The sequence below is a fragment of the Hydractinia symbiolongicarpus genome, chromosome 13, assembly GCF_029227915.1.
Source record: "Hydractinia symbiolongicarpus strain clone_291-10 chromosome 13, HSymV2.1, whole genome shotgun sequence".
NCBI classification, from domain to species: Eukaryota; Metazoa; Cnidaria; class Hydrozoa; order Anthoathecata; family Hydractiniidae; genus Hydractinia; species Hydractinia symbiolongicarpus.
In genome coordinates this window covers 9,873,203-9,900,591 of record NC_079887.1, presented here as the reverse complement: position 1 = coordinate 9,900,591, position 27,389 = coordinate 9,873,203, and the positions used below count along the sequence as shown (strand labels likewise).

At 31.7% G+C, this 27,389-nt stretch overlaps 4 protein-coding genes across 4 annotated transcripts; 2 read left to right on the top strand and 2 right to left on the bottom strand.

The window, feature by feature from the left end:
- Positions 1–376: 376 nt before the first annotated feature.
- On the bottom strand, positions 377–7,051 carry LOC130624085 (macrophage migration inhibitory factor-like). Its single transcript, XM_057439652.1, has 3 exons — positions 6,929–7,051; positions 4,506–4,675; positions 377–590 (listed from the first exon to the last, which is right to left on the bottom strand). The coding sequence occupies exons 1-3, from the start codon at positions 7,034–7,036 to the stop codon at positions 521–523; spliced, it is 348 nt and encodes a 115-aa protein (XP_057295635.1). The 5' UTR covers positions 7,037–7,051; the 3' UTR covers positions 377–520.
- Positions 7,052–8,195: 1,144 nt separating this feature from the next.
- Positions 8,196–10,669, bottom strand: LOC130624078 (transmembrane protein 180-like). The gene has a single exon (XM_057439646.1). It carries the CDS (start codon positions 10,523–10,525, stop codon positions 9,050–9,052), a length of 1,476 nt encoding a protein of 491 aa, XP_057295629.1. The 5' UTR covers positions 10,526–10,669; the 3' UTR covers positions 8,196–9,049.
- A 541-nt stretch (positions 10,670–11,210) lies between these two features.
- LOC130624082 (calcium channel flower-like) lies at positions 11,211–16,374 on the top strand. Its single transcript, XM_057439650.1, has 5 exons — positions 11,211–11,491; positions 12,673–12,745; positions 14,303–14,431; positions 14,611–14,718; positions 14,819–16,374. The coding sequence occupies exons 1-5, from the start codon at positions 11,398–11,400 to the stop codon at positions 14,922–14,924; spliced, it is 510 nt and encodes a 169-aa protein (XP_057295633.1). The 5' UTR covers positions 11,211–11,397; the 3' UTR covers positions 14,925–16,374.
- Positions 16,375–19,261: 2,887 nt separating this feature from the next.
- On the top strand, positions 19,262–27,389 carry LOC130624077 (trichohyalin-like). The gene is made up of 11 exons (XM_057439645.1): positions 19,262–19,964; positions 22,130–22,395; positions 22,483–22,548; positions 23,255–23,356; positions 23,566–23,894; positions 24,428–24,551; positions 24,720–25,022; positions 25,233–25,573; positions 25,774–25,962; positions 26,056–26,305; positions 26,681–27,389. The coding sequence occupies exons 1-11, from the start codon at positions 19,717–19,719 to the stop codon at positions 26,791–26,793; spliced, it is 2,331 nt and encodes a 776-aa protein (XP_057295628.1). The 5' UTR covers positions 19,262–19,716; the 3' UTR covers positions 26,794–27,389.

Sequence of the window (27,389 nt, the reverse complement as noted above, 5' to 3'; positions counted from 1 at the left end):
AAATCGACTTATTCCTAGCAGCTTCTTTTGAATACCTTTTATTTGGATTCGCAAAATATTATCCCTGTTTCAAGAGTGTTTTGTTTAATGTTAGCCTCTATAGCTACTTGATGATCCTCAATACAAAAACCCTGGAAACAAGAGATTGACAAAAATATTTTTGGGTACCCTTCTTGGAACACAAATACGTCTAGCGAAAATTTATCAAGAATTAATCCTCTTGAGACAACTTTTAGGTGCCTAATAAATTCAGACGTTAGTTGACATGCGCTAGTTAAGAACGCTTATTGGGAGAAAAGTCTTCTCCACGAAAATCAAATTGTGCGGGAAATTAAATGCAATGGGGGGTTTCATAAATTTTATAAAACGCATTAAATTTTGTAAGATGCATAATATTTCTCTAGCTATAAAAATTTCTACAAGAATTGCTGGTTAGCAAGATAAAAATAACCAAACAGACTCAAAACGCTCCATAAGTTTCAAGAATCCACGTTTAAAGAAGGAAGGTCACTTGATGAAGTTATTGCGAAAACAGTTTTCCATTCCAAGCCACGTTATCTCTAAGGAGGTTTGCGAAGCTGATGTATATCCTGTAAATGAAGAATAAGAAATTGGTTAAAGGAGCAAAAAAATTAAGAATATAAAATTGGTCGTAGAAGCAAGAAATTGGTTAAAAAAGCAAGAAAATGAGGAATAAGAAATTGGTTGAAGAAGCAAGAAAACGAAGAATAAGAAATTGGTTGAAGAAGAAAGAAAATGAAGAATAAAAAGCTGGTTGAAGGAGCAAGAAAATGAAGAATAAAAAGCTGGTTGAAGGAGCAAGAAAATGAAGAATAAAAAGCTGGTTGAAGGAGCAAGAAAATGAGGAATAAAAAGTTGGTTGAAGAAGCAAGAAAATGAAGAATAAGAATTTGGTTGAAGCAAGAAAATGAGGAATAAAAAGCTGGTTGAAGGAGCAAGAAAATGAAGAATAAAAAGCTGGTTGAAGGAGCAAGAAAATGAGGAATAAAAAGTTGGTTGAAGAAGCAAGAAAATGAAGAATAAGAATTTGGTTGAAGAAGCAAGAAAATGAAGAATAAAAAGTTGGTTAAAGAAGCAAGAAAATGAAGAATAAGAAATTGGTTGAAGAAGCAAGAAAATGAAGAATAAAAAGCTGGTTGAAGGAGCAAGAAAATGAAGAATAAAAAGCTGGTTGAAGGAGCAAGAAAATGAGGAATAAAAAGTTGGTTGAAGAAGCAAGAAAATGAAGAATAAGAATTTGGTTGAAGCAAGAAAATGAGGAATAAAAAGCTGGTTGAAGGAGCAAGAAAATGAAGAATAAGAAGTTGGTTGAAGAAGAAAGAAAATGAGGAATAAAAAGCTGGTTGAAGGAGCAAGAAAATGAAGAATAAGAAATTAGTTGAAGAAGCAAGAAAATGAGGAATAAGAAATTGGTTGAAGAAGAAAGAAAATGAAGAATAAAAAGCTGGTTGAAGGAGCAAGAAAATGAAGAATAAAAAGCTGGTTGAAGGAGCAAGAAAATGAAGAATAAAAAGCTGGTTGAAGAAGCAAGAAAATGAAGAATAAGAAATTGGTTAAAGAAGCAAGAAAATGAAGAATAAGAAGTTGGTTGAAGAAGAAAGAAAATGAGGAATAAAAAGCTGGTTGAAGGAGCAAGAAAATGAAGAATAAGAAATTGGTTGAAGAAGCAAGAAAATGAGGAATAAGAAATTGGTTGAAGAAGAAAGAAAATGAAGAATAAAAAGCTGGTTGAAGGAGCAAGAAAATGAAGAATAAAAAGCTGGTTGAAGGAGCAAGAAAATGAGGAATAAAAAGTTGGTTGAAGAAGCAAGAAAATGAAGAATAAGAATTTGGTTGAAGCAAGAAAATGAGGAATAAAAAGCTGGTTGAAGGAGCAAGAAAATGAAGAATAAAAAGCTGGTTGAAGGAGCAAGAAAATGAGGAATAAAAAGTTGGTTGAAGAAGCAAGAAAATGAAGAATAAGAATTTGGTTGAAGCAAGAAAATGAGGAATAAAAAGCTGGTTGAAGGAGCAAGAAAATGAAGAATAAGAAGTTGGTTGAAGAAGAAAGAAAATGAGGAATAAAAAGCTGGTTAAAGGAGCAAGAAAATGAAGAATAAGAAATTAGTTGAAGAAGCAAGAAAATGAGGAATAAGAAATTGGTTGAAGAAGAAAGAAAATGAAGAATAAAAAGCTGGTTGAAGGAGCAAGAAAATGAAGAATAAAAAGCTGGTTGAAGGAGCAAGAAAATGAAGAATAAAAAGCTGGTTGAAGGAGCAAGAAAATGAGGAATAAAAAGTTGGTTGAAGAAGCAAGAAAATGAAGAATAAGAATTTGGTTGAAGCAAGAAAATGAGGAATAAAAAGCTGGTTGAAGGAGCAAGAAAATGAAGAATAAAAAGCTGGTTGAAGGAGCAAGAAAATGAGGAATAAAAAGTTGGTTGAAGAAGCAAGAAAATGAAGAATAAGAATTTGGTTGAAGAAGCAAGAAAATGAAGAATAAAAAGTTGGTTAAAGAAGCAAGAAAATGAAGAATAAGAAATTGGTTGAAGAAGCAAGAAAATGAAGAATAAGAAATTGGTTGAAGAAGCAAGAAAATGAAGAATAAGAAATTGGTTGAAGAAGCAAGAAAATGAAGAATAAGAAATTGGTTGAAGAAGCAAGAAAATGAAGAATAAAAAGCTGGTTGAAGAAGCAAGAAAATGAAGAATAAGAAATTGGTTAAAGAAGCAAGAAAATGAAGAATAAGAAGTTGGTTGAAGAAGAAAGAAAATGAGGAATAAAAAGCTGGTTGAAGGAGCAAGAAAATGAAGAATAAGAAATTGGTTGAAGAAGCAAGAAAATGAGGAATAAGAAATTGGTTGAAGAAGAAAGAAAATGAAGAATAAAAAGCTGGTTGAAGGAGCAAGAAAATGAAGAATAAGAAGTTGGTTGAAGCAAGAAAATGAAAAATAAGAAATTGGTTGAAGCAAGAAAATGAGGAATAAGAAATTGGTTGAAGAAGCAAGAAAATGAAGAATAAAAAATTGGTTGAAGAAGCAAGAAAATGAAGAATAAGAAGTTGGTTGAAGCCAAAAAAACGACAAAACCTGTAATTGTACTTAATACCAGAAACGTTGGAACAAACCATATTTTCGCAAATTGGTGAAATTTTGCTATTTTTTGTGTTAATTCAGCCATTGACGAAAACTAATTCTCCGACAAAAAAATCTGAAATTCCCCGACAAATAAATTATTGTCTGCATAAACCCGACAGGAAAAAGATGGGAAGAGATGAAAAGAAAAATTGACTATTTTCATTTCTTATCATCGTTATTTGCTGCTAGTGTTATTTATATTATTGGTCATTTATCTTTACACTCATGCGCGAAAATGAATACTTGAGAAAATTCCTAATGATATTTCAATGTTCTGAAGCACACACACACACACATCAGAAAAACCAAAATGTTATTAAGGCCAGGATACACTTGTATAATATCATTAAATATATTCTATAACACAGTTATAATTTTTCCACGATGTACTTAAAATTTCTTATAATATCGTTATAACTTCATTTAATTTCATATAATCGTAGCCGCAAAACGCTAGCAGATAATAGATCTATTGTCTCACGGCATTCGAAACCAGATCACCAACAATATTATTAAAATCAAACTCGTTTAATTTTATTCAAATATTGTAGCCATGCAGCAAATTATAAAATTATGACGCACATGCCAGGTGTTGAAATTATACATATTATTAGCTATATTATAAGAAATTATAAGAAATTATAACTCTATTTTAAACATATTTTAAGAAATTATATTGATATTATAAGTTATATTTCAGTGATATTGTACAAGTGTATCAGGCCCTTTAGAAGTATACTAGAATGATGGATATGGATACAGGTGATCGCGTCATGAACAGAAGAAACTTTAAACATGGGGTGAAGATTATAAGTCATTTCAGCTACTAACTCTCAAAAAAAGAAAAGAAAAGCAATTAATTTATATTAACACATAAAGTGGACCAATAATGTATTTATTTTGTAGACAATATATTTCGAAAATTAAATTTTTCTCATCAGGTCTAAAAACAAGATAAAATCAGTTAAAACCATTGTAGAAAAACTATCACAATATCACAAATGTTTTTATAATGATTTTTACCGAAAAGACTGTTTGAACTGGAATTAATTTATAGGTTCAAATATAGTCTTAGCTGAAGAACTTTGAGGTCTTAGGATTCCTAGCATATGCAGTAAACGAGGTGAGCATACTACCTCCTTGCGGAACGCCCCCGGGGCTAGGCGTATGTCCTTCTTGCGACATACTTTCTATGTGCTAAGAAAATAGCACCGGATGGATAACGCAGTCGGTAAAGCAATCGTCCGACAAGCGAGAGGTCGTGGGTTCAGTCCCACTCGACCATCATCTTTGCAGCACTTTGGAAGATAATGTGCAGGTTTATATATACTTATAATTTTATCCTTGTTACGTAATAGTGGAAGCATACCTGTCACTTTTTAGTCCCTTTGCATTCAGAGCTTTAAATATCGCAGTGGCGTAAGTTGAATTTTTTTCTTCATTAATACCACCGATAGACTCGAATGAAACCAGCGCACATGGCTCAGTCGATCCTCCGAAAGACATTGTTTTGCCCCCAGAGACAATTACTGCGATATACTGCAAACAAGAAACAACAGATGTAAATAAGTTCTGACAACGAGATAGTAAGTTGCAAGGGTTTATTGTAAGAAAAATAGAATATCGCTGACATAACATATGTTAGTGTTTGTGAAATATATAATTGTAAATTCAGGAAAATCTTTTCTGGTGCGTTTGTTTGAAAAAAAACCTTTGTTTTCATAAAAAAAACTCAGCATTTTGTTGATTACACGACGAAAATACAGAGAAAGGTATTTCATACTAGCTATTTTACTGTTGTTAAAAGTAAACATGTTTTATCATTTCTGCAAAAGATGATTTCACAAAATGTGTTTTGGTTATCAAGTTTTAAACAAAAGGAGTAAGAGGCTAATTTTAGCAGATAGTGAAGCTATAATTTGAAAAAAATTGAAATTTTTGTGCGGATACAAATTTTGCGTAGGTAGCTAATTTTTGTGTATCTTATTCTTTCATAAAGGCACAAAACTAATACGTGCAAAGAACACCACGAATAAAGATATAATATTCAAATATTTTAGCTTGCCATCTTTAAAACAGAAAGAAATTTACCACTAAGCCATCGGAAAAGGCTTATCTGCGTTAGGTGTATAGGCCGAATATGATAGTTTTGCACACTTCGTTTGACAGGCGAAATGTTGACGCTTCTAGTCTGGTAAAGTTTGCCCCCAAAATAGGCTTATCTGGATAAAATTCGGATAAAAATGAATTTGGTACCATTGGTAGCACAATTTTTCTACTTTAACATACTAAAATCCGCAAAATTCCGTTTTGGGCAAAAAAAGTTGTGAATATTTTTGTTGACCCCCCTATTTTTTATCGTTTTGCTGGGTATAGTACCTTTGATTTGCAATACCTTTTTAAATCATTGGCCAATTGTTATGAAACTTTGTATAAATATTGGTTAAATAATGTTTTTTCTAAAAATTTTTTTTTGCAAAAACTGAGCAAAAAACTTACTGACATCAGCATAATTGCAAATATACCATTTGATTTCACCATTACAATAATATATTTTTAGATATCTGAAGAAGACATGAACGTTATTAATTAGTAATGTTTGTTTTTGATTACATTTCAAACAGGTACATGTCAAAAGAATACGTAATAATTGCTGATGTTAGCATTTTTTTAAAATTTACAAAAATCAAAAAAATAAATTATCTTACCTATCAAAAAATCAAAAATCAGTAAAACTGTCATTTCAAGATTGTTAAATGTTATAAGGCTGAAACTTTGCATGGTAACAGATATTTTTAGATATCTGAAGAAGACATGAACGTTATTAATTAGTAATGTTTGTTTTTGATTACATTTCAAACAGGTACATGTCAAAAGAATACGTAATAATTGCTGATGTTAGCATTTTTTTTAAATTTACAAAAATCAAAAAAATAAATTATCTTACCTATCAAAAAATCAAAAATCAGTAAAACTGTCATTTCAAGATTGTTAAATGTTATAAGGCTGAAACTTTGCATGGTAACAGAGCTGATGAAAATGAGTTTAAAACTAAAAAGATATACTTATTTTTTTTATTATACTTTCTAAATGAGAGTATAATGGAGAGGCTTCCTTTAAGATTTCATAACATTTAAACAATTTTTGAAAGAGCTATGACCAATTTAAGTTACTAGACCCAGCGAATTTCAACTAATTTTACAAAAAAAAACAAAATGAATGTGTGTAAACAAAAATATGCATAACCTTTTTTACCCAAAAGTGAATTTTGCGGATTTTAAGTATGTTAAAGTAGACATCTTTATCCGAATTTTGTCTGGGTCAACCCCTATTACAACTTAGTAGCAAAAATTATTTCTATTTTTCCAAGCATTTATAACAATCAATTATGAGCTGAGGCAGTTTAAACATTGATCAAGTTGGATCATTAATTAAACCATGCTTCTAAGAAGGATTATAGCACAATACCTAATCTTTAACTTTATTGGGATTTAATTTTACTATTTTCACCTTAACTCCAAATATAATAATATCCCCATATTATTATATACATCGATATAATCATACCCCTTCCTCTGTATTTAAATGTAATGCTTTTATTTGGATAACCCTTTTTGGCGTATTTACTTTCATATTTACCCTCTTTCTTCAATTTCTACTTGAATTCAATTTTAGTCACAATTACCAAAACTGTTTTCACTAACACAACACAATGCAATAGTTTCTATTTAGTTTTAAGGTCACTTTATACTTGTATAAACATGATAATAAATTCATCTGAAAACTGATCACCTGCTCTGGTTTTCCAACCAAGCCAGCCATTGTTGTTGTCATTTCTTTTAAAAAGGCTTCATCAAATTTTGATGCATCAAGATTTGTTTTAATCTTCAACATCGGCATCTTGGAATAATTGTACTAAAATATACAAAACAATATGGGAAAAGTAACACTGGAATAGAATAAAAAATAGTTTTAGTTTCTCACATGTTTTTTATATGTAGGAAAGACGCTGAAAATTACAATTAACATACTAGTACTCCTAATTACAAATCAACCTTAAATCTCTAGATTCGTATTCTAGACATGGAGGGAGAATATGCAGTTAGAAATCTCCAATTTGGCTTTTTACGGCAATCATTAACACCTGTTAACAGCCAATTGAGAAAGAACTATAAACATTTTTGATTTGTCTGACTGAGTTGTTTACATTTATACGTTTGCGAAAAATATCAAACCTATCAATTTTTACTACTAATTATAGAGTTAAAATTAAAAAAGAAAAATTTCACAATTAAACTTTTCTATTAACTTTAATGTTGGAGGTAAAAAAATCCATGGATTAAAAACCTGTTTTTTAAAGTCTTCAATGACATTCTTAACTAAGTCTTTTATTTTCAATTTAATGTGGGCTGTTGTCACTATCGGGTCAGCCCTGTGAATCCACAGTACTGAAAGTAGGCATGAAAGTGCTGAAGGCTGGCAAAACCTTGCTGACCTACAACGAAAATGAAGTCGGCTAAGCAGATTTAGAAGCACTTCAGGGTTCGGCACGTTATATATTCTCCTGGGGATTTAAATTAAACATTTACCTCAACTAATATCTTTTGCAGACATATTATTCTTCCTATTCATGGACAACTTTGACTTGTTTTCAAACGGAAAAATCTGAAATAACTTATAAGATGCATATTCTACACAAGAGATTAAAATGGAGTAAAGTGGTTTAGTCGGCATGCCGACCTTGAAACATAGGGAAGCATAAAAAAGCTGTTCTTGAATCAATAGCATAGCTTAGCTTTCAGGTCGGCAATGCCTAATTCACAGAGCTGCAGGGTTGTGTCAGCACATTGCCAAATTCTAATCATTTACGCAACTGCAACCACAAAAATTTCCTAATTTTAGAAAATTGTGGTAATTAAATCCGTATTATTTAAGTGTGATGTAAATATCCAGGGCGTTAAAAATCTCCTGGAATAAGGTATCTTCCTGGGATAAGGTAATGTTGTTTTCCTTGTTATACTTTTAAACAGTTGCTGGTAATAAAGTAACAACAGAAAAAGTGTTTATAAGATAATAAAAATAGTACTTTATATGGACCAAAATACATTGTTCATTATAAGGTTTAAAATAATTTTTTAAATATTAGGAAAATAAATTTAGAAGATCAATGCCTGCATCATCTCCTTCAACTACCATATAAATTAAAAAAAATTAATTGCAAGGGTATTTAGCTTTCACAAATGGGTCTTTTAACAGATTTTTCTGGTATGTTGATAATTATTTTTGTTAGTTAAAAGAAAAACAAGACCTTCAGAAAAGAATTTTTTAAAAAAGAAATTTTTGAGAACGTATTTTTGCGAGGCCTAAAAAGAAGGTTGATTACAAGAAAAAGCGTTATTTTGCAAACATAGAGTCCTAAATTGTCAAAATAAGTTCAACAATTCTTTTTCCTTTGTATTTCCTTTGTATTTTTTCTTTTGTATTTCTTTTTAGAATTTGTATATTTCATATGCTAAATCAAACGATTTTGGCATGATCTTCGAGAAGGGAAAACTATGAAAACTATAGACTATGAACTTTCATAAAAACATCTATCTAAAGAAGTTGAAAATATTTAAGACTAATATTATTATATACCTAAGCTAAATATATGTAATATTATATATAAAATAAATATATAATTGTATCAGGCTATATGTATCTTTATATATATTTTTACAAGCATATCATTTAATGAAGGTTAAAGATAGAAAAAAATTAGGCATACACATTTTAGCCTTATAGCTTGTGCTTAGAATAAGTAGTTTCAGATTCCAGCTGTATTTAAAACAAAACAACATGCTTACAAAAATGTTTGTATATATATACACAACAACTTATTTTAGTCTTGCAAGTGCAAAAAAAATCAACATCCTACACAATGTCTAAACTTGAGTAATTGTACTCTTGATTTAAACGGTCATTTTTAATTTGGTTTAAATATTTTCCCTTTAGTGAATAAAAATTCCATATAAACAATTGTAAAATTGCACATCCAATTGGAACAAGAACAAGTATACTAAAACATGCGTCCTTTAACAACTCTGATTCACTGTTTTGAAAGTTGTGTTCTGAATTTAATGCTGTAACTGTTCCATCACTGAAGAAGAATGATTTATTACTTTTTACATAAAACAAGTAAGAGCCAATCAATGGAGCAAATGTCTGTCCCGGTTTCGAAAGTAATGCTGATGTCCCAAACACCAAAGCAGACACAGGTGATTTCCTTTTAAACTTCACAAAATCTTCATCAACTAAATCTGATATGACCAAATTCAGCAACTTACATGTACCTTCAGTAAACACTCTGTTACTTAGAATGAATACACATAATATGTACCAATAATTCATACCAAACATCCACATCAATATTGGTAAAATTAGCTTGATAAAAAACAAGGTTTTGATGATTAGATATGTGCCATGTTTGCTACATAATTGCAGAAAATACAAATTGTTCAAGTGTGGCACAAGGAATGATAAACCAATCAAAATTGCTCCAGCAGAAGGACTGAGTGTATGTCCCAATAAATATTGAATAAAAAGTGGAAAAAAGTTACTGTTAAAATGACAGTGAAACACTTGCACAAGATTCATGCATGAAAATATCAAAAAGTTTTTGTGTCGTAGAATTTGATATGTATAGTTTTTAATCAAAGAAACACTACCATTAACCTGTTTATGGTTGTTGTATGAATCTTTTTTTGACATATTTTGCTGATAAAATGATTTCATTGAGTCACAGCAAATCCAAAAGCCAATACAAACAAAGCTTGCAAGAAATATACAAAGTAATTGAAACTTAAACATATCTTCAGCATCCCATAGTGCAAACGACACAAATACCGATAGAGAACCAGCAGCACTGAGCAGAGAACAAGAATAATTTAATTTTACACGATCTTCTGCTTTGATTGATAAATCAGCCAACAAAGCCTGATGATGGAGATCAACCATTGTCAAAAAACTATCATACAGACATAAGGCAATGGAAAATTGAATACCCACTGGTAAAAATTTAAACCAGAACAGTAGAAAGGATAGCGCAAACAAAGGTCCAAATTTTGACAAAGCATCAATACGTCGAAGGACGGCATCAACATGATTACATATGCCTTGGTTATCATTTTTTAATGCATCACGATCACTTAGCCACCCAAATATAGGGTCATTTACTGAATTCCATATTAAAAAAATAGTTTCACCAACATAAAATGATACACTATCAATATGATATACTTTAACAAAAGTTGTCACATAAAACAACAGGAAAACATTGTTTAAAATTGCAATAAAAAGGGCCAATGCTCCATAAGCAATATGAACAGGAAGAATGATAGGTGATTTCATATCGTGGAACCAGACACCAGAGACAGGGTTAACACAAACCAGTAAAAGCTCTGTATAGCTAGCTGATATATTTGAATTTCTAAAAAAGAAACGGAAGTTAATACCTTCTCTGACTTAAATAATCAACTATAGCATGTATAATACTTAGCTAGCTACATATATCTAGCTAGCTGGCTGGCTAGCTAATGTCCATTTCTTTCTACAAAACAAGACAAAAACTATTCTCTTTGAAAAACACCTTGCTTTTTAAACGTGTTCATATTCCATAATGCAAAATGAAATGTTGCCCCGCAACGGTAAAGTGTCAAAATAATTCGAATATGAATACAAAGCAAATTTATCAAATCGTAATTGATATAAAAACATAGAAAAAAACGTTTTCGCTTGTTCTTTCTTCCTCTCCCGACGTGAACATTGACGTCATTTTCTCGGTCCTTTTCGATGCTGGATTGGCAAACCGGGTAGAACTCATACACGCTTCACGTTTGTCAAGTCATACAGTTTTCCGTTTCCTTTTTTATAAATAAAATTGTTTCCTTTTTTATAAATAAAAAGTAAAAAAAACAACAACAACAGAAAGTGATAAAATATTTTTCAAGAGAAATAAAATTTGTGCAAAAATAAATATCCATCGGGGTCTGTGGTCTGGAGTTTATTCTGTATGTATTTCATGACGGTAAATATTGATACGAGGCTACTTGAACAGATGTAGAAGAAAAGATCAAAACAAAAACAAATCATCTTCCATGATTTTGTTATGTAAATCATCAGCAATTAGTTGAAAGGAAATTTTCAGTAGCAAGCTAACATAACTAGTGTGTTTGATAGTATCTGGTAATGTACTAATTTTTGTTTTAATTAGCAATTTTAAAATGGCGAAATCTCAGGAAGGCGAAAAGAAATCAGAAGAAGCTCCTAGGATTTTCAGATTTTTGATTCGAGTATGGGGAGCAGTTGCAGCGCTATGTAAGCTATATATTGGTTATTATATTATAGCATAACTTTATTTGGTACTTAGGTTACAAATATATATAGAGGAGCACTATATCTCAAAGTCAATAGCAAAAATGGCTCGAGCCAATTATATAATAAACCTAGCTGTTCTTACAAACGCATGATGCTGTTAAAGCCAATTATAGACGAAATTAGACCCATTATCCAAAGACGTGAAGTGTTAACCAAAGGCCATAACATTAGGAATAACCAATATCTTTTAAAATAATAAAACCGTCAAACCCATGTTCAGAGCGATTCCATGAATAATAAGACATGTAATATGTAAATGGTTAAAAGTGTGGTCTATTAAAAAACCTAATCAAAAACATTATACAGCCTAAAACACATTATCCTAAAGTTTATTGCAAAAGAAAAATTTCCTCTAAAGTGAGACTGATTTCTCCAATTAGTATTGTCCGTTACATGGAGTCGCTCTTCATCTCCTTCACTTAATCTGGGTCAGTGTGTCAACAAAAAACAGAAAGAAGTCATGTGTGTCAATGAAGTGCCCCCAAAAAATCTTGATACCATTTTTTGTTTTGCTTTGAATGCTATTGAAATCTGTCTCCATATCCGTCCAATCATAGCTTATTAAAATAGTTGGGCTATTACATAGACAAGGAAGCAATGTGTGATGCTATAAATTACACATTGCTTTATTCATATTTTTTTCATAGCCTACCATGTCCCTTCTAGTAGAAAAACACTTTTCCTCTTCTATCTTAATAAGGAGTGATATATATTGAAATCGATTTTTCAGCACTATATGATATTAACTCTTTGACTACTTGTTTGCAGGATATACGTTTGGCTACAACCATCGGCTATAAAGCTTTAGACCCTCTTGCCCTTTTTCTCAACCTTTACACATGTGCAAAACACTGATATAATTTATTGAGACAAATTAAAAACTGAAGATGTATGATATTTTTTAGGTTGTCCTGAATTCGCCTTCCTTAATTTTTTCTAATATCTTTGCACTGCATTACTTGTGTGATGACTCTGCATGTAAACTATATATATAATATCATTTATTTGAACATAAGGCAATCTGGAACAACTAGAACTTTACAATGCAAATGTAAACATGTTGATTCCATATATTTTGTTTCTATACAATCCTGTTTCTATACAATATGTTTTATATACAGGTTCAGTATCCACTGGTTTATTTGTTTTGATAACAATTACATCAAGTTGTTTAATTGCTGGAATCGTGCAAATGTAAGTTAACACCAATCACATATATGGACAAGTTCATAAATATCAGACACTGATTTGGACATTGCAAAAAAGCAAAATTTCCTCATAATTTGTTTATAAGTCCGCCTAGGTTGCTAAAATTTTCAGGGATGCTGCGTATGCTTCTTCTTTAAATGCTAAGTTGGTCAAAATACCAAAAAAACTGTTGCAGGACATGATTTTGATAAAAAGTAACATTGTTAGTAATTTATCATTTCTTTGGTTTTCCTTGTGTTATCAATCTCCTTATTCTATTTAAAGCACTCTTTAATGGTATGTTTATTAAAAAAAAATTTTTGGACACAAATTTAGCATTTGAACAATATGCTGATAAATTTTTAACAAACGAAAATGTCATAATGAAATAATGAATTGTCATATTTTCAATTAGATAAATGCCCTGTATTTTGTAAAGAACATTAAAATCATATCAAGTCTTATTTAATAATGCCTAAAAACAATTTTAGGGGTAATAAAATGATAAAATCTTAAAAAATTTACATAACCAAACTCTACTTTATTATTGCCTTTTTAAGTGTTTTAGACTGTTATGTTAGACTTATTGAGTATTGAGTATATAAATGGTTACTGCCTATATGGTTGACAATGTTTACTATGTGTGTTTACCATACTATGTTTACTATGTTAAAATGCTTCTGGACTTTTTTACTATGTATACATGAAATGGACAGGATTTGATAAAAAAAAATACCTAGAAGTGGAGTATTTGCAAAGAAAAATATCCTGATTCAGATTTGTTAAGAAATATTACATTTATGCTATAAAATAATTACAAAAAAATAGTTATCTGTCTCTTTTATTTTTGGGGTCACAAGCTGATAAAACCTAACAATTTTGTAGCTTTAGAGTGTTATATTTTTATCAATTTTGTGTCCTGGAAATAAAAAAATATGCAAAATTGCTCAGAAAGTTCCTAAAACATCATTATCAAAGCAAAATACATAACTTATAAAAAAGGAGTTTAGAGCATTTTTTATCAATTTCAAAATTCTGCACTTGTTAGTTTTTTATCAATTTATTGTTCCTGAAACAAACGTTAATAACTATGTTAATATTTGCTGTTATGAAACAGGGATTTCATATTCAGGAACTTCTGGCTATAATGCTAAGTCTAAAATCAAATTGGTTTTTTAACTTATTCTTTATAAACATTTTCTGATAAACTTAAAACAACTTATACAACTTTTATTGTTAGGAATAAAGGAAGTTAAATCCCACAAATTTTAGCTATTTCACACCTAAAAAAAAATTTTGTTTTCCACACAATTCATGGGGGCGCAGGTGTAAGTGATTTCAGGGATTACTGATACTTGCATTTTTTTTTATTTATCTTTTCAACCCTGCCATAAATAGGGGGTAAAATCTCAATGTCATTTATATGTTTAGTGTACACTTTTTGATTTGTAAGTCATACCTTAGATATGGTCACAAACATAGAAAAGGATGTGAACATTCAAAAAATGTCAAGTTAAATATTTTCGTAACAATTTTAACAAACAGAGTCATGTTCCTTTTTAGATGCGTTGGATTAATCATCCTACCATTAGAAACTCCATTTCTTTGTTCAAAATTTGACATCCTTATCAAAATTAGTGATTGGGTGGAAAAATATTTTAAATTTTGGTTAAGAGCAACATTTTATTTGGTGTGAGTATAACTTTGTTTATTTACTTATTGGCTTGTTGTTTGCAGGGTTTGCTCTAAAGGTTTGTTTGTTTGTTTTTTGTGTGTAAGATTTGTTTTTTGTTTGTTGTGAATACTTTTTTGCTTGTTTGCTTATTTACTTGTTTTTTATTTGTATGTTTGTTTACAAAATCTTTTTTTAGAGGAGGAATTCCACCATTCCTTCTATGTAACGAATTATCTACTTTCATTGGCAGTGGCGCCATCTTAGTTTTAGCCGCACTGTATGGAGTGCTTGCAATTGGCAGGAAGTGAGTAACAGAAAAATTTTCTATTATAGTTAAAATAATTTTATTTTTTCAAGTTTGTTCTACTTTTTTTTTTTTACTTTTAATAAAACATTTTTTGTAGGGGTGGGGGCGTAAAGGCTGCATCTCCGGCGAAATCAGATGATGTGGAAATGAAAACAAAACTTATGACAGACTCAGGAGAACCAAACAATTTAAACACGTACTAATATATGAATACAAAAATATAACTATATGCACTCAAGTGTTTGTGTGTAAATGTCCATATGACAGCTCAACTATTTACAATATTTGGTAGTTAAGTATGATACTTTTGGTATATACTCTTTTTATTAGCATCGCTGTAAGCATCGCAATTTTTCAATAAGGCATAACGTCAACTTTACAAAACATTTATTTAGTATAAACAATGTGCGCATTTCTCTTTATAAGCCGACAGTAAATAAAATACCTTAACATTTTCACCTCTAAAACTTCTTCAAATTTTAAAAGTCCACAAGGCTATTAGTACTATTAGACTTGCTCAACCTGGAATTTAATGTCAATTCAAAATGCTATTCACCATTAACAGTTATTAGCGCAGAAACAAAGTAACCAGAGTCAGGCAGACGAAGTGTCATGGGTTTAAAATTTCAATGTTGAATAACCATACCGCCTAAATCGTTTTTTAGTGTAAGTCATTAAAGTCAAGAATGAAAGCTTGTTTTGTATCTCCTCGTTATTTCATTATATACGTTACACGTTATTTCACCCGAAATTTGACAAGGAATAAGAATTTCAAGTGTTACGCGATGTTTGTACAATTGTAAGATGGGTTATTGAATTTTATTTGTAGTTTTGTAGATTTCTAGTTGGGGTAAATCATTTTTGGTGAATTTGGGGATATAAAGCGAATTCTATTTTATTGTTGGTTTTATGTAGTTTGAATATGAAGTTTTAAATTCTAACGTTTCCGCTTTTATGGAGAATGTTTATGAATGTTTTTAGTTTTTACCAATCACAATAGGGGAGATGCAGTAACTGCTCCTAGGTAAACTGAAGCTTTCTGGTTCCGTATCTCTTTGTAACAGAAAGTTAAATTTAATACAAGAAAAATATTAAAACACATTGGAAACTTAATCGCTATTCGATTTGCTCATAATGCTTTAAAGTTTAATTTATTTATTGAAAATTTTATAGGTAAAAATCATTTAATAATATTGTATTTCACAATGTGTCACGTGACAAGCTTAAATATATAAGCTTAGCGTTGTTACTGAACTTGTAAAACATTAATTGTGTCTGCCAGATGAGGAAAAAGTCAGGCTAAATTTCTAAAATTTTTGAGAAATCAGGAAAACTTTATCATAACTAATACGACCAATCTCAACTCGCATTATAGCACGATTGGTTGTAAATCTCGAGAAAGAGTCAGGAAAATCCAACCAAAGATTCTGGCAGATGCCCCACCCTCGTCCCCTGTTCTTTTGTCTTTTTGATTTGAGAAGACGACATCTCTCATCCAAGAAGTCAAAAAACCTTGGGAACGAGGGTGGCAGATGCCTGTATCGACATAATGATTTTTTTAAGACACATATAAAGTATATTTTCAATCTGGACGTTTCTTAATTATACATATGCGCAACTATTTATTTGAAGTGTGATTAACCATACAAATTATTTGTTGTTGTTTTTGACTAATATTATTACCTGGAAAGTCAGAATCTTAATTTAGTGCCTGCCTCCATACGGTAGCCTTTGCGTCCAATCAGCGCCGTGACTTTAGATTTACAAATGCAAAATCACAAAAACGCTTTTGCGATTTTGCATTTGTAGATCTGGAACGATTGAGTGCTTTTTTCTAGCAACAACGTGAATGGCGTCGTTTTTGTTTTGAAATTCTAACTATTATGATGTGAAAGTATAAATCTCTGTCAGGAATTTTTAAAATATAGGCAAAAATTCAGGAAATTGAATCTTTTTATAAAATGTCAGGAAATAGTCAGGATTTGTAAACTTTAGGTTTTCAATGTCAAAAGTTTTTATCTTCAGCTTTTATTTATTTCATCCTTTGTTTCTTATTTCTTTATGTCTATTGCAGTTCTTCTTTTTCCTTATACAGTCAGCTAGTTCACAGCTGAAACTGTAAGAAAAAAGTAGGGAAGAAAATTTGAGAATGTTAGAATTTTTAGTTAAAAAGATATCAGGAATATAGAGATCAACTTTTGGTTAATCAGGTAATTTGAGTAAAGAACGAAGTAATACACAATTCAGTGAAGGTGTAAAACAACAACCTTATAAATAAAGGGTAAATTATCAAGATGTATTTAAGCGATGATGGTGCTGTCACATGTTTTTCCTAGGTATCTTACATTGTTGTTTATATCTGCGTCATATAAAAACTGACTCAAATTTTGCAACAAAAATATCTTCTGTTTACATCAGTCATGTTTTGCATTAGCATGTAAAAGAATAATAGCCAAATGTTTTGGTATTTGCGATAAAAGTGATTGGGTTTTTACGACTGGGCGCAAAATGTTGATGTTGTACTTGCTTTTTGTCAACCTCGTCACTCGGGCTTATTGTCTCTCATCGGCGTTGCGTTACTCCCCGTCCGATATGCAGAAACAGAAGACAGGTTCTGGGATCAAGGTTAGCTTTTTGTTTTATTTTTTAGCTTATTTAATTTCCACTTAACTTTCACAGTTGTCAAAATATTTTCAAATCATTGGAGTCTAACTTCGTGGTTTTTACCAAGTGAGAAAAAATTAGCGGAAACTAGTTCAATTTTTAATTATTATTTCAGTTTCTCATTCCCTTTGACAAAAACCCAACAAGAAATATATTTCATCAAGAATTTCATGAAAAAACCTTTAAAAATAAGAATTCGAGGATTTGAAGATTTATTGATCAAAGTAAAGTAGTTAAATTAATTAATTGATTAAGTAATTGATTAACCAGAGGAGAATGGATCCACATAGGAGATTAAATCCTCGTACCCAGTGACCCAATCATATCATTTCTGACATCGGAATGTCATCGCAACATTCTTACTAAGGTTCCAGATCGGCGAATGTCGTTTTTTGTCGCCGCAGAGCAGTAAAGAACTTATATTTTATTTTATTTTTTGGAGATGTACATGTGATCATTGATCGGATAAAACTCGATCACAAAAAAAGTACTGAAGTTCGAAGATAGATAAGATATATATTTCGCCGTTATATAAATGTTATAGATTCAAATTTCTTTAAATATATACAAAAAAGTCAGAGCAAAAAGAAGGCACAAACATGCTTTATCACAGAGCCCCGTTTTTTAAGCAAAAAGAAAGAGTTGAAAAAATATTGTTTATTTCTTGATTTATCAATGAATTGAGTTAAATATGGCTCTTCTCCCTATAACTTAAAAATACAAATGAAAATTTATTAATATATAATATATAATACATATAAAATTTAAAGCTATATGGGAATCAAGAGAAATCAAGTTGCCCTTTAAAGAAAGAAGAAAACAAAGTTTTCCAAAATTTTTATATAACTTAAAATAACTTTTAAATCTTTAGAAAAAAGTTTGTAGCTTTGTGTTTTTCGAAGGTTTTCAGGCCGTGCATCAAATATTCTTGCTTGATCTTGAAACGTTTTGCTTTCTCCAATGCTAACAGTTGGTTCTCGAGAAGATCATCGCAAATTTCTTCTGGGCTCGTGAAATTCAACCTTTAAGTAGGCTGCACATTCTGGGTCGAATTTCGATTTATGAACAAGTTTTACCGTATTCCAGTCAATCAATTCGTTTAGAGGGAGCCATTTCAGTTTGGGTATGTCCACAAGAGTAGCATATCTGGACAGCACGTACCCAGCAGTTACATTCTGTATCTTTTGTAATCGTTGCTGCAGATAATGTGGTATCTGAGCAAATACTACATTGCCATAGTTCAATTTTGATAAAATTAGAGCTTCTGCCGAGGATTTTCTCATGTGAAAAGGAGTAAATTTGCGGAATTTTTGTAATGCGCGCAGGGTTTCATAGGCGGACTTGATGATATTGCTAACTTGTTCATTCCATCTTAGATTGTCATCGTATAGAATTCCAAGAACTTTCACCTTCTCTTTTTTCTCTATAGAGTTTTCAGAACAACAAAGCAAGTATTTTCGATATTTTCAAGTTGTTTCGATAGACGTTGAGAAATAAAGATTTTTAATTGAAGCTTCTCACAGTTAAAGAGAAGATTGTTACTTCGAGACCATGAGAGTAATTCGTCAAGATCATTTTCCATTTCTTGCTTAATATCTTTGATTTCGCAATGTCGATAGATAGTGGTATCATCAGCGTATTGTATGAATTTGCGGAGATATGACCGAAGAATTCAACAACATAAAGATTGAACAGCACAGGGCCTATAATGCTTCCCTGTGGTACACCAAAGTTCATTTTTTGACAAGATGATTTCTGGTCATCAATCTGCACATATTGATATCGTTTGTTGAGGTAACTACTCAATATTTAAGTGAATCGCGAAAAAAGTTTAGGTTGTAAAGTTTTTCAAACAGAATCCCACGATCTATAGTATCATATGCTTTAGAATACTCTTACGCTTTCTAGATATGCGTGCTGGCAGAGCAGCCACACATATCAGAAAGCGGAAAAGAAATCCTGGGAACGAGATTGAGTCCGAATATATTCATCTCTACGTGCTAAAATTTATTTACAGTGCCCAACATATGTTATAGTATGAACTAACTGTGTAAAAAGGAAAAGGTTTTAGGTTTGCCAAAATTTGTTAGAGCTGAAATATTAGGCTGGTGCGCCGTGGAAAAAAATCCACATGGCTTTATGCGTGTTTGTTTCATACTTTCGCCCCGCGATCCCAGGTGTTTACAAACATTCAGTTTTGTTTGCGTTGCTATAGCCGTGGCTTTATCACAACAATAAATATTAAAAAATTATTTTTTATGTTATTATGGTAAATTGGACCATGAATGAGAAATCAGATGAGCATGCGATTCCCCATATCCAACATTGAAGATGGCTACCGTGGCGAAACTTTTACTACTTGATGAAAAGGAGACCATACTTGATCTTGTCTACAGCAGTTATGACACGGAAGAATTACAAGGACTTTCACCAGTGCAACTTCAATCTTTGTACGAGAACCTTAGATATACTAAACTTAGCATTCCGCAAATAAAAGCTTCCATGAGCTATACGTGTGCATGTCCATGTCTTTGTGATCGTGAAGAAATTCTTGATGTCTTGCAAGAAATGGATCGAAGGTAGGAGCTTGTTTTAATTTTGTCTTAGGACCTACATCCATATTAAACTAAGTACATTCCGCATAACACTAAATACCAATTGGAATACCAATTAATTTATCAGAGCATCAAGTTGTAGCTCTAGCTAAGCTATTATAATAGACCTTTTTGATCTATCTATCTATCTATTATAATAGACCTTTTTGAATGTTTACATTTTTCGCGGTAAGCCTTTCTGGCTCTAACAACTGCGTGGCAGGCAGAAAGATGCGGAAGCTTGCTGAAGAAAGGTTTTTTTAGTCCATTTCTTTCTACGGGAATATTTTTGAGGCTTTAAACTATTATCAAGTGTAAATAGATAACTTCTGATTGACATATATTCATATGAAGTTGTAATGATGCCTTCGCGCGAAGAAACAGACTAAAAGGGACCTCAATTCACCTAGCGCCTGCATCTTACTTTTTGCCTGCCACGCAATTGTTAAAGCCAAAAGGGCTTATCGCGGAAAATGTAAACATTCAAAAAGGTCTATACTGTAGCTAGCTAAATGGATTCCACCAGAGTGACATTTGTTTACTTTTCAGTTGTAAGCTCTTTATTCTCAAATGGCATACTAATCTGTTACAGATGGATTACAGACTTCTGACTGTATAATCAGTATAAGTGATAATATTGTTTTGCACACGTTTATGTATAGAATGTATAAAATTTATATTTTTATTTGGTTTGTTTATTTGTTAAAGGTGACCAACATTCTGTCATAGCCTCTGGCTAAAATTTGCAAAATTTTCATTCAAAGTTCTACTGTAAGTTAAAGTCTTGAATTTTTTTTACCCAGCAAGCACAAGGTGAGCAAATGGAGAAAGACCCAATGCTGTACATTACACAAATTTTGGTTAAGGTTACTGTAAAGGAAAAAACTCACTTGATGAGTAGTCTCAGAAAAACCCTTATAATTTATCAATACTTTTATATTTTCTTTTATGTTGTTTTTGTTTCTGAATGCTTGATGAAAGACTTTTTTGATGGTGCTATTTTTGTGAGATGGTAATTTTCCAAAAAGAAAATATTATGAAATAAACACACACCAATTTTTTTAACCGTACGTTTTAAAATGGCTTCTTTTTCCAAACGCGTGGTCGCAGACTTCTCGTTTTCGCACCATTATATTTAGCATAAATTAAATTAAAAAAGGTTCCCGTTTTTTTTTCTAATAATGTCGTTATGAAATTATTTGTAATTATATATAATCATTAAAAAAATGCATATTTTTTTCTTTCTGTCGTCATAATTCGCTAATCAGTAATTTATACAAAAAAATCCGGGAACCTTTTGTGCATAATTTATTCAGCTTTTCATTACCGAAAATTTCAATGAGCCAATAGGAAGCTTTCGGAAAAAGAGACCACAAACGTAAAGGCATGTATGCGAAAATTTACTATCGAGATATTTGTTTTTAAAGATTTTCGTAGATGTTATGAAATGTGTTAACTGAGTATGCAGAAAGATGATAGAAGTGCTTTGTTTATGCTGAATATGCATGCACGCGCTCAGAATCATTAATAGACAGAAGTCAGGTTTACAAGAGACAGCTCTATGCATATTCCTTAACTTTGATTTTTTTTAATTCAATAGTGAAAGTAAACTATCTAAAAAATATTATTATGCATATTTTTATATGGGAGTTCCATATTATGCATAATGTTTACAAAAAATATGCTTAACTCATTTTGCACATATTTTTTCAAAGGTGTGAAGGAAATAACAGCTCTAAAAAGGCCTTTTCCAGAAAGAAGGGATGTTTCAAATATTTTCATAAACTATAAAATATGTCATTGGAAAGAGGATTTTTTTTCCATATGTCATGAAATTTTTGCAAAAAACCTAAAAAAATAAATTTTTCCTTTACAGCAACCTTAGAGAAGGTATTCTTGTGTTTTAAAGCTGGAGATTGTATAAAACTTTTTGGTTTTAGAATGGATAACTGCCATGTGGTTACAAAAGTATATTGCATGAAATATGAAAAAATGAAATATATATATTAGAAAATTGGGAGCTTGGTGATAAGGCTTAAAATTCAAGTTTTAAAAAAAATTAAAACAACTTATTATGTCATATACACAAATCTTTTTTTTGTGTGTAATTTTGCTAAAAAAAGAAATCGTTTATTGACATTTATTCTTAGATTTTTTTTGGCACAAGATTTGCAATGGGAGTTTGCTTTACTGGACAGACAGCGAAAAGGTGCAATATCAAAGTCTGAAGCTAAATTTTTGTTTCAAATGGTGCATGGAGATTTTTTCTCGAAGTACAGATTTGAACGCTTAATGCAGTCACGAGTGGTTGTTGATTCAGACATCACTTTTGAAGAAATTGAAGTTGAGCTTTGCAACATACCAACACATGATTGGATTGATGAATTGCTTGTGGAGGAAGAACGTGAAAGAGAAGGTGGAACTATGTTATAAGGATAATACTGTGTTAATTTTCTTAACTTACTATATATTTAGTGTGGTTATGTGTATTTCACCTTTATAGAGAGGGAATTTCAAAGGCGTGAAGCAGAGCGTAAAAGAAAAGAGATGGAAGAGCAACAGAGAAGAGGTTGGTGCCTAAATAATACATGATCTACACATAAAAATGCAATGCATTAGCTCGCTTTCACGTATAAAATGGTTTTCGTAAGAAAACAAGACTATACTTTACTTTGATCAAGTAGGAATTTTAAGCACAATTCTTTGCAGAAAAGCAATTATTGGTGAATAAACACAAGATACATTTGTATTTTGCATCATTTTTTACTACAAAATTTTCTAGGACTATACCCTAATAATGCAAATTGTTTGCAGAAGAAAAAAATGTGGATTTAAAGTTGAAAAGGACCTTCAAATATGTGTTAAATGCAAAATAAAACATTGGAAATGTGCAGATTTGAGCTAGTAACCTCGAAAAGTTGTAAAAGTGAATTTTATATAGAACTTAAAAAAAATACCAAGGTCACAAATAAACATGCAAATAAAATATTGCAAATATCAGTCCTTGTTTAATTCACAACCATTAATTCTGCATTCAATTTGCCTTTCGCATTTTCTTTTTTCTTCATTAAGGTAATACCATTTTCTATTACTCGCCAAATTAAATCTGCGATAAGTTCTGAAAAATTCAGGTTCGCCAAATTAAATCCACTACAAAAACTCTATTTCAATCGCCAAATTTTCTTTCCTTAAAGTATACACTCAATTTTTAACTATACTTTCCAAAAACAACTTTGCTATAGACTGTCACAAATTGATTGTTGTTAACATTGTAGAGGAAGAAATGAAACAACAGTTGGAAGAAGAGGATAGGAAAATGAAAATGTTGTTAGCAAAAAGAAAATTAGAGGAAGAAGAAAATCAGAAGAAACAAGAAGGTATGTGATCTGACGTTCTTACATGTTCTTTACACCTTTTGCTTTAAGAATTATATTTCCCTTTTTGCAAGTAAAATCTGTTTCTGTGCCAAATTCCAGCTCTGCGACAAACCTCACGATTGTTTCACGTTGTCTTGGCTTGGTCCTCCAAAACATTGAAAATTAGTCAAGTCCATTAAAAAATACTAAACTGTGATTTCTGAATTTAGAAGAAAAGAAAAAAGAGGAGGTCAGAAAAGCCCAGGAGGAGGAGATGAGAAAACAGAAAGAAGAAGAGCTCAGAATTGCAGAAGAAGAAGCTAAAGTAAAAGCTGCAAAAGAGGCTGAATTGTTGAAAGCTAAACAATTGGAAGAAGAAAAGCAAAAAAAAGAGGAACAAGAACGAGTCGAGGCTGAAAGAAAACGTCAGAGGATTTTAAAGGCGGCAGAAGAAGAGAGAATGAGAGCAAAGGAAGAAGAAGATAAGAAGTTGAAAGAGGCTGAAGAGGAAAGAATGAAGGAAGAAGCAGAGAAAGAAAGGTTGAGAATTGAGGAAGAGGTATACTAGTTGTGATGTTTTATGATCTTCTTTGTGTTCTGAGTGCGTTGTCGTCGAATTCTATAAAGACCTATATAAAGAGCTTAAAATTAAAACGTATCTAACATTAAAACATCTGACTTACTTCACTAATGAGTAAAAACTTTTTACTTCCAATTTAATAGCAACGCCAGGATTGCTTACTTTGTTACTCCTAAAGAAGTCAGTTAATTTTCGTAAGAACAAATTTTCGCGAAGTTGGCAAGTCCTAATATTTTGCGAGGATTATATTTCGGCAAAAAGGAATTCAAAGACTTTTTGTTTAACAATTAACACCGTTTTCCAAGGGCTTAAGACAAGGGCTATTGTAAGCATGTTGTATGTTTAAGCAGATTAGTGTTAATCGTTTTTCAAAAGGGGAAAAAATACAATTTTTGCAGTAATTAATTTTTGCGATTTTCGTGAATAGCGAGTTGCCCAATAATTTTTGCGGAAACTAATTTTCCGTTGTGTATTTGACGATTAAATATAATCAAGATGTAACATTTATTTAGGCTTCAAAAGCGGCCGCCATGAAAGTAGAGAAAGCTCAACAAAAAACTGATAGAGCTCTACAAAATTGGAAAAAAGCTAAAGCGACCGGATTAAAAAAGATTCGCCAGGATCGAGTTCAGGCTTGTATGCAGTTATTTCTTGTTTTTCCTTCTACAATCTTGAACGAAAAAATTGTTGTGGGTTTTAGCAAATTAATTCGATTTCCAAGAATAACCATGTGTCCATATATTTTTTGTCCCAAAGTGGGAATATGAATTAAATAAAAAAGAGCATAATGTTCTTTGTTTTCAGTGCACGAAGCTAAAGCGCGTCGAGAGGCTGAAGAAGCTTTAATGGAAGAGGAGAACGCTGGTGCAGCAGAAGAGCAGGAGGAGAAAGCAGAAGAAGAATTAGAGCAAGCTGAAGCTATGTTGCTTCAAGCAACTACTGAAGAAGAAAGAAAGAAAGCAGAAGCAGCAAGAGAGAAAGCGCAAAAGAAAGCTTTAAAAAATCGAGAAAAGAGATTGCGTCTGTCTTTACGAGCAGCTGTCAAACAACGTTTTCGCCCGAAGATTGACGCGACTGTTGTTGAAGCCAAAGATGCTGAAATACCTGGTAAGGTTAAAGAAAAATTGCATATTTCTTTTTAAAGTGATAGGGTTGTCGTGTCCTTTGTCTTGTTTACTCGTGCTGCACAAAAAGTTGTTTCAATAGTCTCGCTTGCTTCACTGTCATCTTTAACGTGATATTTATCCTTACAAAGGACGTGAAAAGAAAAATATTGCTTCAAACGAAACTAAAGTTTTCTTCTATTTTACTTATCAGCACTTAATCCTGATATCGAAAAAGCAGAAATAGTCTCAGACTCTATCAAATGTGGAGAAGAACTAGAAGATGCCATGGTAAAGAGAAATCTATCTGAGATGGAGGGTGCTGTTGAGAAAATAAAAAGAAAAGGATACGAGAAGGACCACACTGTACAATTACTTGATGCTGATAAACTGATGCAAAAATTGAGGCGTCTAGAAAAGTTAAAAAAGGAGATCATGGCGTTAGACCAAAGAACGATATCCGAAATACGCAGCTATAAAACGCCTATCCCTGCCATTCATGAAGTGATGATAGCAACATATATCATTCTTGGCTATAAAGAAAAGGAATTAAAGGTTTGACAGTTTTTTTGTTTTACACAGTCAACTTACAGCATCACGAACCGTTCTTCAATTAGCATTTCTTAATCTGTTATATTGAACTCTTTCTGATCTCTTTAAGACTTTAAATTTTTGAGAGTCAAATTCAATAATCAACTTTGATTTGATGTTTTTTAATTATTCGTTCGAGATTTTGATTTCTTTTTATATTAAAGGAATGGAAATTCATCCAAGCTTTACTTGGTCGTTCTGGTAAAGAAGGTTTAAAGCGCATGTGCACAACGTTAGACGCTACTAAAATGGATCTGAATCTTGCCACTGTAGCAGATAAGAAGTATCTTAGTAAACATGACCTCGGTTCGATAACCGACGTTAGTGCCGGCGCTGCTACTTTCTTTGTTTGGGTAAGTGTGGCCATTTTCTCGAATGTGTTGCTACCGCTTGCATATCTTCATTCGTGTTCACATTTCTTCAATTATAACAAAACTATCTTTTAGTCTACAGCTATGATAGACGAAGCTCGTTGCTGGAATGAGGACAGTGAGTTTCGCAAGAAAGTCGAAGAAAAACGTAGACTAGAGGAAGAAGAAGCGAAGAGATTGCAAGAAGAGAAAGAAAATGCACGTGCGTTGAAAAAGAAAAATAACACCAGTGCACCACGAAATGCGGGTGAGGATAAAAACGCGCGAGCAGTAAGTACTGGAAAGTCGTCAGGTTCCAAACCAGAGAAAGTAAAGAAAGAAAAAGGTTGGATATTTTTTCTTATTTTTCTCCTGTTCGTTTTTCCCTTGTAATTACCTGTTTAAAATATTTCTATCAGCTAAAATTCCTCCCTCCTCCACATTTTATTCGCACGTATCAAACGTTTTTTACATGTGTCGGAATCCTTGTGGTAGAACACGACAAAAACTCTCATAAATTCTTTAACTAAAATATTAACATTACAAGAAAAGCTCCCCCTTTTATCTTATTGTTCAAAAACCTCTCGCTCCTCCGTTCATCTCCACACTTTTTTCTTATGCGGCTAATGCATTCGACACATAAGTAGTCGTAAAAAAATATATGAATTGTTGTTTCCAGAAACTGTTTAATTAATCTTTAATCCGATTTATTTGTCCCTAGGAGCGTCTTCACGAGCAAAAACTGAGGTGAAAGGAACACCACCCGCTAGTCGAAAAAAAAGTTTGACTCCAGCCAAATCAAGAGCTCGTTCGTCCTCTCCAAAAGCGAAATGAAAACAATTACAAGCTTCTTTCTTCCAGATTTCTTTTAACGGCAATGTTGCAGTGCACTCACACGGTGCGAATATATAGGATCAGATTTAAACCGAGTAATATCGTGACTTTTTGTTTGGTTTTTCAGGATCTTAGATAAAGATTTTCGCTTATAAAAAGTAAAATAACAAACTAAAGTAATTTTCTGGTCATTACAAAGTTTTCAGAGGGGTTGTCGATTTCGTAGTAAATGATGATTGTCCACTGGCAGAAAACGGATTGTTGGCGATATAAATTGCGGTTGTGGTTTGTCAAGAACAGATGGAAATCCACCCATCGCAGCTAACATCTTTATTGTAGTTTGAGAATGATTTTTTAAGTTTGAATAGGTTTTGAACAAGTCGCAACTAGTTTGCAGGTGGAGGACTAATATATGAGTAATTAAACTTGACATTCTCATCATGTATATTTTTTCACTATTTTTGTAAATTTATAAATTCGCTTGAATGAGATTATTTTTTCGAGCATAAAAATATTGATTGTATATTTTAGTAAAGTATTTATATAAACTTGTAAATAGAAAACTCCAACGAATATACCTGCGTTTACGAAGAGGA